General features: G+C 31.2%; 1 protein-coding gene across 5 annotated transcripts in view; it reads right to left on the bottom strand.

The window, feature by feature from the left end:
- The window catches only part of Slc4a10 (solute carrier family 4 member 10), a 132,507-nt gene that overhangs the window by 88,499 nt on the left and 27,569 nt on the right, over positions 1–16,439 (bottom strand). For 2 of the 5 annotated variants that reach the window (XM_047543946.1, XM_047543945.1), the window contains 3 exons: positions 13,838–14,026; positions 4,196–4,287; positions 3,118–3,207 (listed from right to left, as the gene is read on the bottom strand). In XM_047543946.1, coding sequence (XP_047399902.1) covers positions 3,118–3,207; positions 4,196–4,287; positions 13,838–14,026 — 371 coding nt within the window. The remainder of the gene's footprint in view (positions 1–3,117; positions 3,208–4,195; positions 4,288–13,837; positions 14,027–16,439) is intronic. The other 3 variants (XM_047543947.1, XM_047543948.1, XM_047543949.1) reach the window with 3 other exon arrangements.

The following is a 16,439-nucleotide window of genomic DNA, read 5'->3' as shown; positions in this document are numbered from 1 at the left end:
GTACAAAGGAATTTACTTTAATAAGTAAGGTTAATTTCATGGGATTTCAATACTTAACTCCTCTAGCTAATAGGTACATTGAGACTGCTATTAATTAGTAATGATTACATTTTCACTATACTGTTGAAATCTCAAGAAGGGAATAGGAGAGTTGCCATATATTATTAATCCTGGGAGAAAAACATAGTACAGTTTCCTAAGTCTTTCAGAGCTTATAAACAATTATGTTTTTATCCCAATAGAAAGAACAGTGATAATATATTAATACACTAGGACAAAATTTAAAATGATAAAATAACTTTTAAGAAAATCTATAATTGTAATAAATGTGAGAGTTCTAAATACCTGAAATTTAAATTCCACCCCTGAAAAATGTCTTTAAACTCATTTATTATTCAATAAATGCCATAGTCTTACCAATTAAAGTCTATGCTTCAGGCAGGTGGCCATTACAGATAAAATTTAATTAAATCAAATACTACATAGTATTCTAAAATAGTTTGATTTTTGAAAAATTATGGCCCTCATACAGGATGTTTAAAATTTATATGACACCTACTATATCATTGATACCTGTTATTTAGAAAACACATTAAAGTATACAGAATTTAATTTCAGATTAGCAGTTTTATCTTTCAATTTTGAAATGCAATACATTATAGTTAGGTGTATTGTATTATACTCATTACATTATATTATTCTTGGAGTAGACATGTATTTCAGGGATAAGAGATTTTATGTTATAATAGTTATATTATTATGTTATTCCTGGCCTAGTCCTATATTTTTGTATTTGTGTAACTATATACTTCATAAAAATATCTTATTTGGCAATATCCCTACCTATTAATATAAAAAAAATCACATCTTAAGGACCATAAATTATAGCTACCTAAAAACATCCCTGGGGATCTAGGTTGACCAACATCCCTAAGACAATTAATTCTCAAGTGAATTCAAACATTTGGAATGGACAGAAAGAAATTCTGGAAGTTTTCAACCCTCTAAATGGAACCTCCAAGGAATGGAGCTGTCTTTTCTGGGTCTGGATTTACACTAATGTTTCTGGGCTCTTTAGACTTCACTGTCATGCTAAGGGACAGATTCTTTATTCTGAGCATTTGGTATGTAAGCCATGAATGAGAAACAGTTCATAGAGAACAAGGTTAAGCAAGACCATGGCAGAACTGAAAGTATCAACCTCCACACTGACAAAATAAGGGAAAACAGGCAGAAATTTAGGAAGAAATCTTACATCTCGAGCCTCTTATAGAAAGTACAAGAAAGTCAGAGAATCTGAGGAAGAATCGCCATTTTGATACCAACTAGCCAATATTATCTTGAGCCCTTCTCTTAATCTCTCTGGGATTCAGCTTTGTTGTCAGTCTCAGGTTTCCTACAGTTCTAGGATTTAATAATCCAACTCTTTATAATATGTTTTCAAACTAAAGCTAGATATAGAAAAAGGTTCTTTCTAGGAAATTATGTAAAGCCTTCTTTGGGTCATTTGTAATAAAAGAAACACTACAGACATATATTCTACTGTCAGTTTATAAAGAAAGAGGTATGTAGTGTGTTTTGACAAATCTTTTTAAAGCACTATAGAAAGAGCTAAAACCTAGAAATTCAGCTTATGTTCTAAAGTACTTCTTCAACGAATAAATTTGATGGGCCTATCTGTGGATGGACTAAAAATATGTAGCTTGAAGGTATGTAGACTATAAGGTCAGGTCACATTAGGCAAATAAGTAAATAAAGACCATTATTTTAACATCTCAGAATTCTACTGGGGTTTGGAATCTACATATTAAGACTTAAGATATTTAAATATCCATTACAACCTGGAGATTAGCTGAGTTTTGATTAATTCACTACCAAACTGAAATCATTAGGCTAAAAAGAAAAATGTTAACTCATCCACCTGCAAAATCTGGCACTAAAAATTGTTTCCATAGTGATGGATCACTACTGTTCTATCTAAACCCTACTTCTCTGCCCTTCCAGGTTATAGTTAGGAAAGTTATTTGTTTTTCTTGTTGTCTTTTAATTTCAAAACTAAAGGCTCAAATTATTTTAAATCTTGTAGGTGGATTCATTCAACAAACACATCCCAAGCACTATTTAAGGCCCAAAAATCACATATATACAAAAACATATTAAAATCTGATTTGTTATTTGTTTTGTTACTTCAATTTCCACTAATATTAATATAACAATAATAATAGAAGTCACCTTTCTTGAGCATCTACTATATGCCCAGCTCCCTGCCAGGTTCTCTCTCTTTCATTGACTTTTACAACAAAACCACAAATATGTATTATTATTCTTATTTTATAAATGAAAAGTCTGAAGTTCAGAGAATTTCTCAGTGATCGGATAATTTATAAATATAAGAGTCAGGATTCAGTGTCTCAAAAGTCATGTTCTTTCCAATGCACCATCCTAAGGACAAGAACCTGAGGAACACAGAAGACAGGCACTAAGGAGAGGGCTCTGAAAAATTTAACTTCCCAATTAAATGGACCAGTGAATGGAAATGTAATGATGAAGAAAAGGATTGAAGTAAAACATCTATTTTTAATTGTTTCTAGTTCTGACTATTTGATGAGATCTGAAAATGAGACTACTATCTTCAATTGGCAATCTTCATATTCTTTCATAGGTGATGATACATTTTTGAAGGCTGCAAAAATAGGTCACATAACAAAAACCAAAATGACATAGAGTATATAAAAATTCAGTGTGTGTTATATTATTTTAGAAAGTTGAAAGGTAATTAATTTGAAAGGATGAGCTCAAAGTTTATAACTATTGTTTTCGAGAATGTTAAATATGCCCTTGTTATACTGTTAATGTTTGCATAAATGAATAATCAATTTTATATGTCATGGCTTTTAAGATATTGTTTCATATTAAGAATATCACAAATTAAATTATGGCAGTTGATGACAATTTTATTCCAACTTTCAGATGAATGAAGATGCAATGCCTTAAAAGATAATTTTTGGAGTGGCAGATGGAATACATTTGAACTGGCTGAATATTTGAATCACATGCCTCCATACAGTGAAATGAGCTCGGAACCACTGTAGAAATGTAGCCCGAGGATGCCCTCACCTCTCTCTCTTGCTGGTGTGGAGGTCCTTTTTCATGCCTTTGTTTCATCCCACATGGACTAGTGTGCCCCTTTTGCTGGCCTCCCAGTCCCTGCACGCATAATTAACAGACTTAAGCTGTTTACCAGGCTCCCGAGAGACTCCACCAGGCATCAGAGGAGAACATGCACATAACTAGACCTAGATCACTTAGACATTGTCACATCAATGCTGAAACAGATCCTAGGAGCTGATTATTATTAATGTTTTCAGAACCTTCAGTCAGGCAACTTCCTCTTTTCCCAGCAGCTTCCCATTCCCGCCTCATCCCACTAGTCACTATTATAACCATTGCCAGCACTAAGGCCTTATCAAAGTATTAGCTCAGTTATTACTGTTTCAGCCACTCAGATAAAGAGAATTGTTTGCCCTTCTTATTTTTGATGAGTATTAAAATTTCTCTTTTCTATTCAAATGCTAGTTTCAATAACTTACAATGGCACATATGCATCAGGAATTTGCCAACCTAACTCATTATTTTCACTGACTCATTATTTTCTTAGAATATGTTCAAGTAAATGATTTCTTTTGAATTGTCTCCAATTAGATGTATCCATCAACACAGTCATCTTTAGTGTACTTTTATTCTAAACAGTTCAGTTTTACCATGTCCTTCTATTATTTCCTTACACTAATGACTGAATTATAATGACAATAAAGATTTATATTATATAATTTGTTTTTCCATAAATACCATAAAAGTGATTTTGAAAAAATACTAGTAAAATTTTTTAAACATCAGACTAAACTTATGTTAAAATCCCTGTGAAGTACAGTTATTTATTTTATTGGAAGAAATACATTATACCAAGTGACTGAATACTGAAAATTGTGCATTAAACTTACAAGTTCAGTTTTTAATAAGCAAAACAGTACACGTGCACTTAATGCTAACATGAGTTATAACGATTACAAGTTTTGACTAAGAAACAAAAGATGTGCATGCAAAAGAATTATGTCAACACCTCCTAAAATAGGTAGTAATTTCTAATAGTAATTGAGCAACTTTTTTAGATGAGAGAGAAAAAAGAAAAGTTTACCTTGCTAAAGTCCACAGTGCTGTTTTCTCTGCTAACATCATTTTTATTTTCAACACAAGCAGGAGCAGACTGAGGAGAAACAACCTGACCTGCTAAAAGAGATTGTTATTACAAAATACAAAAAATTATTTACATAATTCTGGATATACTGAGTGAAATAGCAACTTCACTTAAACTAGACTAACAGATTTCTTAATAAGTTTTGTGATATAAGCATAAAGGATCGATAAAACTAGATCTGGATCAATTCAAAATTCTTAACAGTTACAGATAGAAATGGGAGAAATCAGTCAATAAAATTTAAACTAATTCTCAGTTTAAAACTCTAGAGATCATTCTCTCTGAAGAAAGAGTGCTTACAAACTACCTAAATCTAATCATGATTTTGAAACATTATTGATTTCCAAATATCAATCAAGATAATGGTATATATAAAAAAGATAGACATCTATTAAGATTTAAGCCCAGAATGAAGAATTTAAAACATAAAACAAAGAAGAATGAATGCTAATTAAAAAATCACCTATCACTTTTAGGTCCTATTGCATCTGAAAAGCCAAACCAATATGTTTTTCAGCAATAACTTTTAGAGGTTTTTGTATTAGGTGTTCAGTTAGAAATATCTTCATTAATACAGTATGAACACTATAATTTTAGTGAATGTGACTGTTCAATTACATAAGCGTACTGATATTGGGCTAGTATGTAAAATCAATAAACTTGAGTTGTATTAGTTTTCTTTTAACACTAACCAAAACAATTATTTTGTAGTTCTTTTCCCTATTATAGTGCAGATTACATTAGTTAAGTTGAGAGCAGAGCTGGGAATGTGACACTGAATGGAAAAAGTTAAATCCCATCATTCACTACAAAATATTATTTGCAATGATAAATCGTCTAAAATCTATCCATAGTTCAGAGTTAAGTGACGAAGATTTACTTAACGTGTCATGTATGTTTCTTCCCCACCTCTTTCCATCTCTACTTGTTCCTCTTACTGTAGGATGAGTGATGACAACCCAACTCTGAAGCTTTGACCACATTTATGACCTTAACTCAATGACTCCAAAATATTGCACTTAACTCTCATCAGTCTTAGACATCAGAAATACTCTCTTGGGGCTGGGGTTGTAGCTCAGTGGTAGAGCACTTACCTAGCATGTGTGAGGGACTGGGTTCGATCCTCAGTACCACATAAAAATAAATAAACAAAAGTGTTCATCCACAACTAAAAATATTTTAAAAAAAGAAATACTCTCTCTACCTAGTTCTTCTTTCTACCTACCTAAATCTCAATTTTATTTCAAACTCCCCTTTCTATTCCCATCTTCTGCAATTATTGTGGTCTTCATTCAAACTTTTATAATTCCAGTAGTATTTACAAAAAAAAAAAAAAAAAAAAACTGCTCCCTTTACATTCTCCCCTGAAAGCTCACCTATTCTGTTACCTAGAAATCACCAAGTGTGATTAAAAACTCTATCATTTTTGCAATATTAAGCCTCTCAGTAGGGGACAGTTACTAATAGGAACAACTTTATGATTTAAAATTGTTATATTGTCAGAAAGAAACAGGCTTAAGATACTTCTGGAGCTTAAACATTCCTCCACTTTTGCTAAACAAAGTAAAATATAATATTTGGTGAAAATAAAATAAGCAACTTTTTAATGTAAATTCACCTCAATCTATGTATGTGAGATTTTTTTTATTGTAAACAAATGGGGTACAACTTGTTTCTCTGTTTGAACATGAAGTAAAGGCATACCATTTGTATAATCATACATTTACATAGGGTAATGCTGTTTGATTCATTCTGTTATTTTTTCCTTCTCCCCCACCCTTCCCACCCCTCTTTTCCCTCTTTACAGTTCCTCCTTCCTCCATTCTTGCCTCCCTCCCACCCTGCATTATGTATCATCATCCACTTATCAAGAGATCATTCATCCGTTGGTTTTTTTGAGATTGACTTGTCTCACTTAGCATGATATTGTATGTGAGTTTTGATTACATCATATTTCAGGGAAATTTATATATTAATGTCAGACAAAGTACATAAAATATTTCCATTCTCCCATTTCTAAATGCAATGTGCTGCTCTCACTGTGAACTGTTCATTAGCAGCCATTCAATTTATCATTCTCAAAATAATAACTGTAATTTTTAAAAACCCTTTTACATAATGCATTTATGCTACTAACAGATGTCTTCAATCACCAGTTTCACATCATTTCTCCATATTTTCATGAGTTAGAACATTAGATATATTTAAAACTAAATTTATTGAATGTTCCATAAAATTGAGTGGTGAAACATAAGTCATGGGAAAATTAAATAAACATGTATCTGCTTTCTTACAATAATTTATTTCATGTGGAATAAAACTACATGGAAGAACAACTATTTAATTCTGTAAGTATACACATATGAAAAGAAAGTAACCCAATGCAAAATCAACTTCGAAGAGATTGAATCAGATGAAAAGTATGTTGGAACTTAAAATTTGAAGAAATTGATTGTCTTTTGTTTTTCTTTGATACTTTCAGTAGAACATTTCACAAATTATTTTTAGTTAATGCAATATGTTTAAAACATTGGCCTCTATACTTACACTTGCAAATAATTTTAATCATAAATGTTAATATAATAATTAAAAGTTATTTTGCAATTTATTGTTCTATTCTATTCTTGTTCTAAGATGATTAAAAAGTTTTACAAAATATTATAAAGTTGATAATAAGAAAGCGATTTAGGAACTATTTTCTTTGAATATTTTAAGAGTGATTGATAATGATCTAGTTGAGAGTATTTAGCAGGAGATATACTAGATTATAATAAATTCTTTGCTATTTCTACATTCTACTTGTATACACAGAATATATGCTAATGCAGGGGGGAAAGGCATAAAAACTACCAGTCTATGAGGCAGGAAAATAAAGCACAAATTTTATATCTTTTATATTTTGGAGAAGTAGTAGAATGTATTTATCATCTCAAAAGTCCTACAAATTTTAAGGAGCATTTCAAATTCTATTATTATTTGTTAAAATTTGCATTAATTTGTTCAGTCAAAAGAATACATTAAATGCTTATCTCTTCAGAACAGTTTTGACAAGTTGGCAGAATACAGAAAAATGTGCAAGTATTATTATTTAAAAATTAACAAGTTTGGTTTGGGTTATTTGTAAAAAAAAAAAAAAGATAAGCCTTTAAAAATAGCAAATTTTTATTTGCTACATTTATGGAACTAAAATTCACCATGATTTATGGTTCATAGAACTATTAGAACTCTCATATGTTGAAGTAATTTTTTATAATTTTGTTGTCAATCATAATCTGTCCAAATAGTATTTCTTTAGTTTATTTGAATCATTACTGCCTTTTAGGAGAAATTGATGGACTTGAATTTCAAAATGGATTTCAAGATCTAAAAAACTATTATATAAAATTAATCCATACATTGAGATTTGAGAGTATCACTAACTTTCTTGCTGACTTGATGATGTCTAAGGCAATAGTTCACCGAATGGCAGTTTTTAGGTGCAGAATCTTTCCTTCAACCAGAAGAGAATATATTCCAAATAGAATAACAAATAATTTGCTAGGATATTTTCTTTACCAGGAAAAATACAGGATAAAGTTAGAGTTTAGCACTCACATATTTGTGGAAGTTTTGTGAATACTACTTATTCATTATAGTTTTTCTAATCATTATATTACAATGCTTGGAAATAGAAGTGTTTTAACCTTCTATAAAGTGTTTCTTTATTGTTACCTTCAGTTTGTCCACTGATAACTTTCCATACTTATATTCCCTATGAGTGCACGTCATTGCAATGTTTAACAACCTTTGTTATAATATCTAAGTAATTTTAAGGCATAAAAATGATTATGAAAAAAGACATTTATTAACTTGGTAAACTATTATATTCAAAGTATTCAAAAAGTGATGAAAAGTGAAAAAGCATTAACATTAACTAGTAAGTGGCTGCAACTATTTAAATGTAAACACTGATAAGCCTAACACATCATCCTCTATCATACATGTATATTTTCTAACCTGTTACACTCAAAGAGTTCTTCATTTTATTCCCAAATTCTAATATTTGTTTTACATCTTTTCAAAGTATATGTAATATTCATATGAACATTTGTTTGAATTAATTTTCTTTGAGTGATGAATTCATTTTTCCCTCTGGACTTACATGTAGGAATCATATAAAAATATTATAGTTAATGTATTTTTTTAGGGCCAATTATAAAAGGTATGGGGCAAGTATAGGAGAAAAATTGAGAGTAATTCAAGTAACCACTCCCTGAAAAATAGAAGCTCTATTTCTGTGCTTGTCACACCATAAATTTTTCATTAAATATATTGCAATACTGGCATAGCCATTCCCTTCATTATGAAATTGTAGGGTAGGAACAATAAATTACATTAAAAGTAGTATTTCATGACTGCAAGTCATGTCAGTACCATTAAAATGCCTCATCATTAAAACAACTGTAAATACGTTTTCAAAAAATGTCTTGAGTACTGTATTAACTCATTCAAGTCTATATATAGTTCTCTTCCTCTTTAAGTACATTGTGTACATAGGTATTGTAAAATAGCAGCTTTTAAGTTTTTATTTGGCCGAATTCAAATCAATACAGCTTATGTGTATCACTGTTTGGCACTGCTTAATCCACTGTAAATCACGTATACTAGAAGGAAACTGGGATGAAGACATGGAGGTACATTACTATTAACCTAGAGACCAAGCTGGTTACACTACCTCAGAAACCGTCAACGCATTTAGAGTACCCAAAGGGTAGGAGATGAGGGAGGTACAGAGATGAGATGAGCCTGTTAGAGACAGACACAAGACAGAGCAAAATAAAGAAATATAAAGATGAATGACAAAGTTACATACATGTGTAACAATACATTTATTCATGGAATAGAAAACATGAAGAAAGAAGGTCTAAATATTTAGAAAATGTTGACTAGGTGAACTACATTTTAAAAACATGAAAAGTATGCATATAATTAATCTTGGAGAAAAATTAGTATGCCTGAAAATAATTAATGTAATATAAGAAATAACAAATTTAAGCACATCATCATAGAAATATGTTTGCTGTTATGATTCAGTCTTGAGTTCAAAACTCAGCAACAACAATGCAACTCTTGAACAGACCCATCAATTATATCAACAATACTATCCTGGTTTTCTTGGAATGGTTGAAAATATTTATTGAACAATGTCTAATACTTTCACCTACATGAATCTTTTAATATGTTTTCTGTCAAGAAATTCTAAGAAGAAATATTCTAGCTTTATCTTTTTCTTCAAAGGTAGAACACTGTGAGAGATAAATATTACACCACAGATATCTTATTTATGAGATCACAGTATTTAAAAAACAACAAAACATATAAATATCAAGACACATAAGGGCATCATGCATTTGAAAATAAAACTACATCATTTGTAAAATAAGTGATTATAAGACAATTAGTGGGATTTCTAAAATCACAAGAAATAATCATTCACAATACATATGTATACAGTGCTTCAAGGGCTGGAACCTACCCAGGTCTAAAGAATCAACACATATCCCATCCTTCTAAATCTAAATGTTCTTCAGTACCCTATGTATTTGAACAAAACACTAGAGACTTTCTGCTTTGTAATTTGTTTTGAGATTCTAAATATGAGGTATACAAAAGAGAGAAACAGAGTTAGAAATTATTAGTAACAGAATTAGAAATTATTAGTAAAGGACAACAGAATGAAGACACTGTACATATAAGGAAACTAAGAGACTCAAATTATTTTCAAAACTACAAAAGTTATCACAAGGGTAATAACATTTTGTAATTGATTTGCAATTCAAATTTCTCAGTAAGTGAATGCATGACCTAAGTAATAAATGCGAATACTAATTTATTTTGCTTTTCGATTACTTTAGTCTTATTTTTAAAACATCTTTCTAGTTTCAAGAAAGTATTTGAATATTCTTGATATATTTATTTTTAGTACTTTCCACCCATACCACTTTCAGGGTTCTAATGTCAAAGTAGATATTATTTTTCTATTATTTTTGCTGTTGTTTTGCCAAATGTAACTGTCACTTTTTATTGAAACATCAGAATCAGACATTTAATTCTCACAGTTTTGATGCTTAATGAAAAGTGAAAGTTAAACACAGCATGGTGGCATTAAAAATGCATGGTGAATCCATAGCATCCTGTATCTTAGCCCAAGAGAATGTGCAGAATACCAAGAAAAAATTATATGAAAAAAAGTACAGTGTATTGGGAGGTAAAATTGAAAAAATTATCACAAATTACTAAAAAAAGTATGAACAAAACTGTAGACTTGGGGAGGAGAAGAGTAAGGAACTATGCTATCTTGTTAATCTGACCTTTAAAACAAGGAAGATACACATTCTCAGTAGTACCTTTAGAGTACTACTGTTATAGTTTAGATATATGGTATTTCCCAAAAGTTCATGTGTGAAACAATGCAAGGAAGGTTAGAAGTGAAATGACTGGATTATGAGAGGTTCAACCTAATCAGTACATTAATCCACTTGAATGTGTTAATTGGGTGGCAACTATAGGCAGGTAGGGTGTGACTGAAGGAGGTAGGCCACTGTGGGCATGCCTTTAGAGTATGTATTTTGCCTCCAATGAGCTTAGCTCTTTCTGCTTCCTGGTGTCCATGTCCTGAGCTGTTTTCTTCCACCATACACTTCTACAGTTCTGCCTCACCTTGGGCCCACAGCAATGGTGTTGGCCACCTATGGACTGAGACCTCTGAAACTGTAAACACCAAATAAACTGCCTCCTCTGAAATTGTTCTTGTCAAATCTTTTAGTCACAGCAGTGAAAATGTTGACTACAGCAACTACCAAAGTAGCATGCTCAAGGAACTATTCAATTAAGAGAGTAGAAAACTCATTCTAAAAGACTCTTTTAGATTTTTTTATGTAATCATCAGTCCATTTCTGAGGGCATTTCAATTTCTTTGCCCCTAAAGCAAAAGTACATTAAATAAGAGGAGAGCATTTATTTCCATCTCTATGTTTTGAAAGGAAAATATGTTCTGCCATAGAGCTTCTAGAAAATGCTATTTAATTCTTATTCTATAATCATAAAAGAAAAAAGTTAATCTTTTTATGTGAAATACCTTACTGAAGAGATTTTTAAATAAGAAAAATAGTATTTTTATTCTTTTTGATGTTTTAAAATCCTTTTGCCTCTCTGTACTACTGAACCAAAAAATTTGAATCTCTATTGCATGTTTTGAAACCCAATGTCAAGTCTATATTTATGGCTTTGAATTTAAATTTGTTTGTTTATCTAGAGTTTGTCAGTTTTTAGAGTTCATAAGTAGATTGAGAACCTTAGTAGTAAAGGTCTTTCGCACTTTTTTTCACTTCTGACTAGAAGATTTATTTCTAAATTGGTAAAGTCTATACATATTTTCAGAATTCTCAGCACACATAATTATGTAAAGTGTGTGAGAAAGCAAAACAGAGTCATAAGGAGGTGTTATAAGCCTAGGCTTAGAAAACCACTTCTGACAGCATACTCTACAACAATACTTAATTGGATATATGAATCTTATTACAAGTGTTTCCAAGTTTTTATTACCCTAACGTATGCCCTGAAAAGATTCGTGTGTGTTCAGATAAAGGCTGATTGTACAGATGGTAACAGAATCACTCATATCCTACTTTTGGGGAAAACTAAGCCATTTCCTGAATAAGACAAAAAGTAAGCTCTCAGAAAACCTTGTTATCTATACATATCTACACAGAGACTTGTGATTCACGGCTGTAATTCTACAGCTATAATTCTCACATCTCTTTTTATATTTAAAAAGCAATAACAGTAGGTTAAAACAATAACAGTAAGTCTATGATATTATGATAAATGGTCATTCAAGCCAGTAAATTTCATGCCCTCTTGCCTCAAAAAACAAAAACAACAATGAAATTTTTGTACAGTTAAACATTATCCCAAGTGAAATCTGAGGTATAAATTATAGCTAGTTCACAGCTCAAGATCATTGCCTCTTTGAAGAAACAAACCTTTCTTATAGATAGACCCATTTTATTGTCTGATTTTCAACAAAATTGACAAAATGAAGGCAATAGTTAATTTTTTAAAAATGTGCATAAATTCTTGGAAAGTTAGTTCCTGGGTATATTTTCATAAGGCTTGTGAAATCATGTAAATATAAGCTCATAGGAATTAGGAAATATTTGAGTTAGTTTTCTTGACATTACCAAACCAAATAAATACTAGCATTATAAGAAGGATAAAATCACTACCTTTTCATCTCTTCAATCATTAAAACTTCATTTTGTCATTAATATGTATCATACAATTGAAATGAAATTGAGATTGAGAAAAAATATATGGAATATATGATTTGAATCAAAGAATGTTATATATCCTCACAATGTTTATAGGAAATCTATAAACACAAGTTGCTATAAACCATAAAGTACTCATTATAATTTTTGTGCATTTTATGTATGCACAACTATAGATTCTTCTATATAACAACAATAACTTATACTCAGTTATTGGGACATCTAAAAATAAAGTAAGTATTTTGCTGTTAGAAACTAGACCTATATTCTGAAACAAAATTGCAATGATACCTTAGAGCGTTTCTTCTATATTTGTGTATATTTGATTCAGTATTATGAAAACTGGTGAAAATTCCAATACAAAGTCTAGAGAAAACTCAATTTCATAGATTTATGTTTAAGACATCACTAAAGGTTATAAAAAGGAGTGAAATCACACAAAATAGCCCACACTGTCAACATGTGTGCTTTAGTACTTTTATAACTGACAGAAGATTAACAAATTATCTTCATGTATAACTCCATTTACCTTCATGAGACTAATGGAAAATATGGATGATACGGGAAATTTCTAAGCAGCTTTCTTAGTGTGAACTACATAAGATTAAATGGATGCAAAGGGAGAACAAAGAATACAGGAGATAAAACATTCTGAAGTGGAAGTCAAAGTAAGTTAGTGATTTCTATAAATAATAATATGTGAAAATGGTCCATGAGGAGGCTCCAACACTGAAGATGCTGCACAGCACACAGTAATGAGCCCATGAGTGGGAATGAGGCCTAACGTAGGTAGAATCATGGGCAGGGTGCTAGTGGGGCTTTTCAGTTGCTAACTCTAATGGAACTCAGTGACTGTGAGCCACAGGAGGTCAGCATCTTTTTCCACAAACACTAAATGGTGATCATTATTCATTTTAACTAAAGACCACCTCTGGCATAAGTTGAAGCATTGCATTACTTGTCTGAGATGCCAGAGATGCTCCATTTATGTTTGCTGCATTCACATCTGTAAGTTCTTATTAGATACGTTTTCTTTGTAATCTTTCATGAACCTTTCAAGAAACTTAAATTCCTTGTTAAAATTCCTACAATTTGATACTTGATAATAAAAGTGCCTATATAGTATATGCCTATGAAAAGAAACAATTCCACTACAACGATATGAATTATAATAAAACATTTTCTGAGTGAAATATGTTTTAAAGATATAGAAGTACTGATAGTTTAGAGACCTACGGTAGATATAAAGAGCACAATAAGAAACATTTACCATTTTTATCCATGGAATTTGGTTCTGATTGTTTCTTGCCAATATCAGCAAAGGATCGAACAATGGGAATTCTGTTGGTGAGTTTTTTCTGATTCTGGTGGTGGTGCTGTTTCATCAGTGCCTCGTGGACCCTGTGACGTACATCTTCATTCAGCTGACCTGAGCTCACCTGTTGGTCAAGGACCATATCTGAAGAGGGAAGGCAAGAGAATATGAGCACAGTTTTCCTGTTATACTATGCTGGCAGAGGGCCACTGGGTCTAAAAATGTAAACCTTAAATAACAATTTTGATCTTGAAATAGGAATGAATTCCTTTGAAAATATCCAGGTATGATGTTAATAAGCAGAAGTCTATCTTCCTATGTAAAATGATGAACAGAAAAACAAAGGTATTTTTTCAGCATAAACCACTTAATTTTAAATATATAATTCTCATACTTTTTTTTTTCAAATGGACATAGTTGTCCTGAGGAAAAAAGTTATGTTCTCTATTATTTGCACTGATGGGAGGTAAGAGCATCAAAATAATTTGTATGTCTGAAATTGTGGTTTTATTCTTATATTTTAATATGATTTAATATGATTTTCTCCCATCTTCTTGTTTTCTCTTTAAGTGAGCAAAAGCTCATCCATGAAAACATAGTGCAAGGAGCTCTAGGCAACTATTTAAGTTGCCCACATTTGGAGAATAAACAATTCTATTTCATAATGATATAAAATCATTCCTTTCTTAAACATTTCCTTGAAAATACATTTAGATTAAAAAGACCTATAACTGTAAAACATGGACTTGAAGGTAAGATTTCAGAAGGCTATCACTAAGGAAATTGACATTTACCAAACATAGTATTAGAAATACCCATAAAAGAAGTGGTTAGGTAAAGGCATTTTGAGTTAAGTAGTAATATAACTGAACTGATCACCTCAATAAACTTCAGTGTAATTTGTTTATTTTAAGATTATCAAATATAACTATAATTAATTTCTGAGGCACTAACTCTTTATGTAAAACAGATCACAATGAACTGCCTTCCACTGCCTCAATGGGACACTGAAAATTTCAAAATCAGCAGAATTCTCCCTTATAAGCTATTGTTTTCTTTCAGTGTGAAAGGAAAATGGACAAGGGAGACAGGCCTTGTTCACTCTACCATATTCAAGCTGTGTGACCTTGCAAAGTTGAATAACCTCCATATTCTTATTTGTGAGGGAAAAGTAGCAATATCTCATATGTCTGCCAGGACTAATGACATAAAAGCACCTGATGCATTAATTGGAATATTGAAGTTATCAGTAAATAATATTTTCAAGTATAAGATTTTCTTTATAATATCCTTTAACTAGGTTATGAGTCCCTAACTTGAAATTTGTGATTGTTTTAATACATTCATATTTTATTATACTATGTCATATAGAGAAAAAGTTGGGCTTGCTGATAACAGAAAATGCATATCAAAGTAGCTAAAATGACTAATTTTTTGGTTCACATAATAGGAAAACCCAAGTGAGGCTGACTCTGATTCCATTCCTCTGTGGTTCTCCCTGCTTCTCCTCCTCTGGGTGTAATTTTTAACCTCAGGCTGAAGTTGCTTATGGACATAAAGGTAGCTTTAGCAACAAGGAAATATATGTCCTTGTTCATATCCAACAAGAAATTGGATTAACTTTTTGTGATTTTTCTCTTAAAAGGGTCTTCCCCCAGCCAGGAAAAATTCTCCTGGGTTCAAATGACAAAACCCTGCCTACCCAGTCACAGAGTTAGCTTAGACTAGTTAAGAACTGCCCTTCATTCTACAATCAATTCTCTAAACTAGAGGTAGATAACCCTTTTCTGGAATGAGACAGAAAATAAATAAAATAAAGGTTTTAGGCTTTGTAGACCATGTGATCTCTGGCACAACCACTCAACTCTGCCTTCATAGAACAAAAGTTGCCACCAACAACATATACACAAACGAGCACAGATGTGCTCCTGCAAAATGTTTTAAGGTCACTTAAATTTTTATTTCATATACTGTCATGTTAAAAATATTAATTTTCTTTTTTTATTATTCTCAACCATGTAAAATATAATCACCATACTTAGCTAAAAAGCCCTATAAATAGGGCTGCAGGCCATATTTGGCATATGGGGTAGTTTGCTCTATCACTTTCCTGCTTCCCATGGAAAGAGGTAAAAATGAATATCTGGTAGTCAGCCATAATAAATATGTGAAATATTTGGATTTCAGCCACTATAACTAATCTCAAAAGGTCTCTTCAATTATGAAAGTGTATAATTTTATAGGTTAATATTTAAATCCATATGTCAAATCTTTGAAGATCAGTAGCTATAATGCCCCTGAATTCATTTAAAATAAAAGAACTGATAAATTGTCAAAATATACGACATTATACTGAATCCTTGCTAGGATGGAAAAAATGTATATAAACTATGCATTATGTACTTCATAACAGAATTTAAGAATATTATTAAAACACCAATACAAAATCATTATAAGACTGTTTCATCCATAAGCCATGATATTACTCCCCTGTTTGATATTCTGATTAATTATATAATAAACCATGAACACATTTGCAATTTTTTTTATTCCTAAT

The sequence above is a fragment of the Sciurus carolinensis genome, chromosome 3 (assembly GCF_902686445.1).
Source record: "Sciurus carolinensis chromosome 3, mSciCar1.2, whole genome shotgun sequence".
NCBI classification, from domain to species: Eukaryota; Metazoa; Chordata; class Mammalia; order Rodentia; family Sciuridae; genus Sciurus; species Sciurus carolinensis.
The sequence above is the reverse complement of the archived record's forward strand: the minus strand, read 5'-3'. Positions and strand labels throughout refer to the sequence as shown.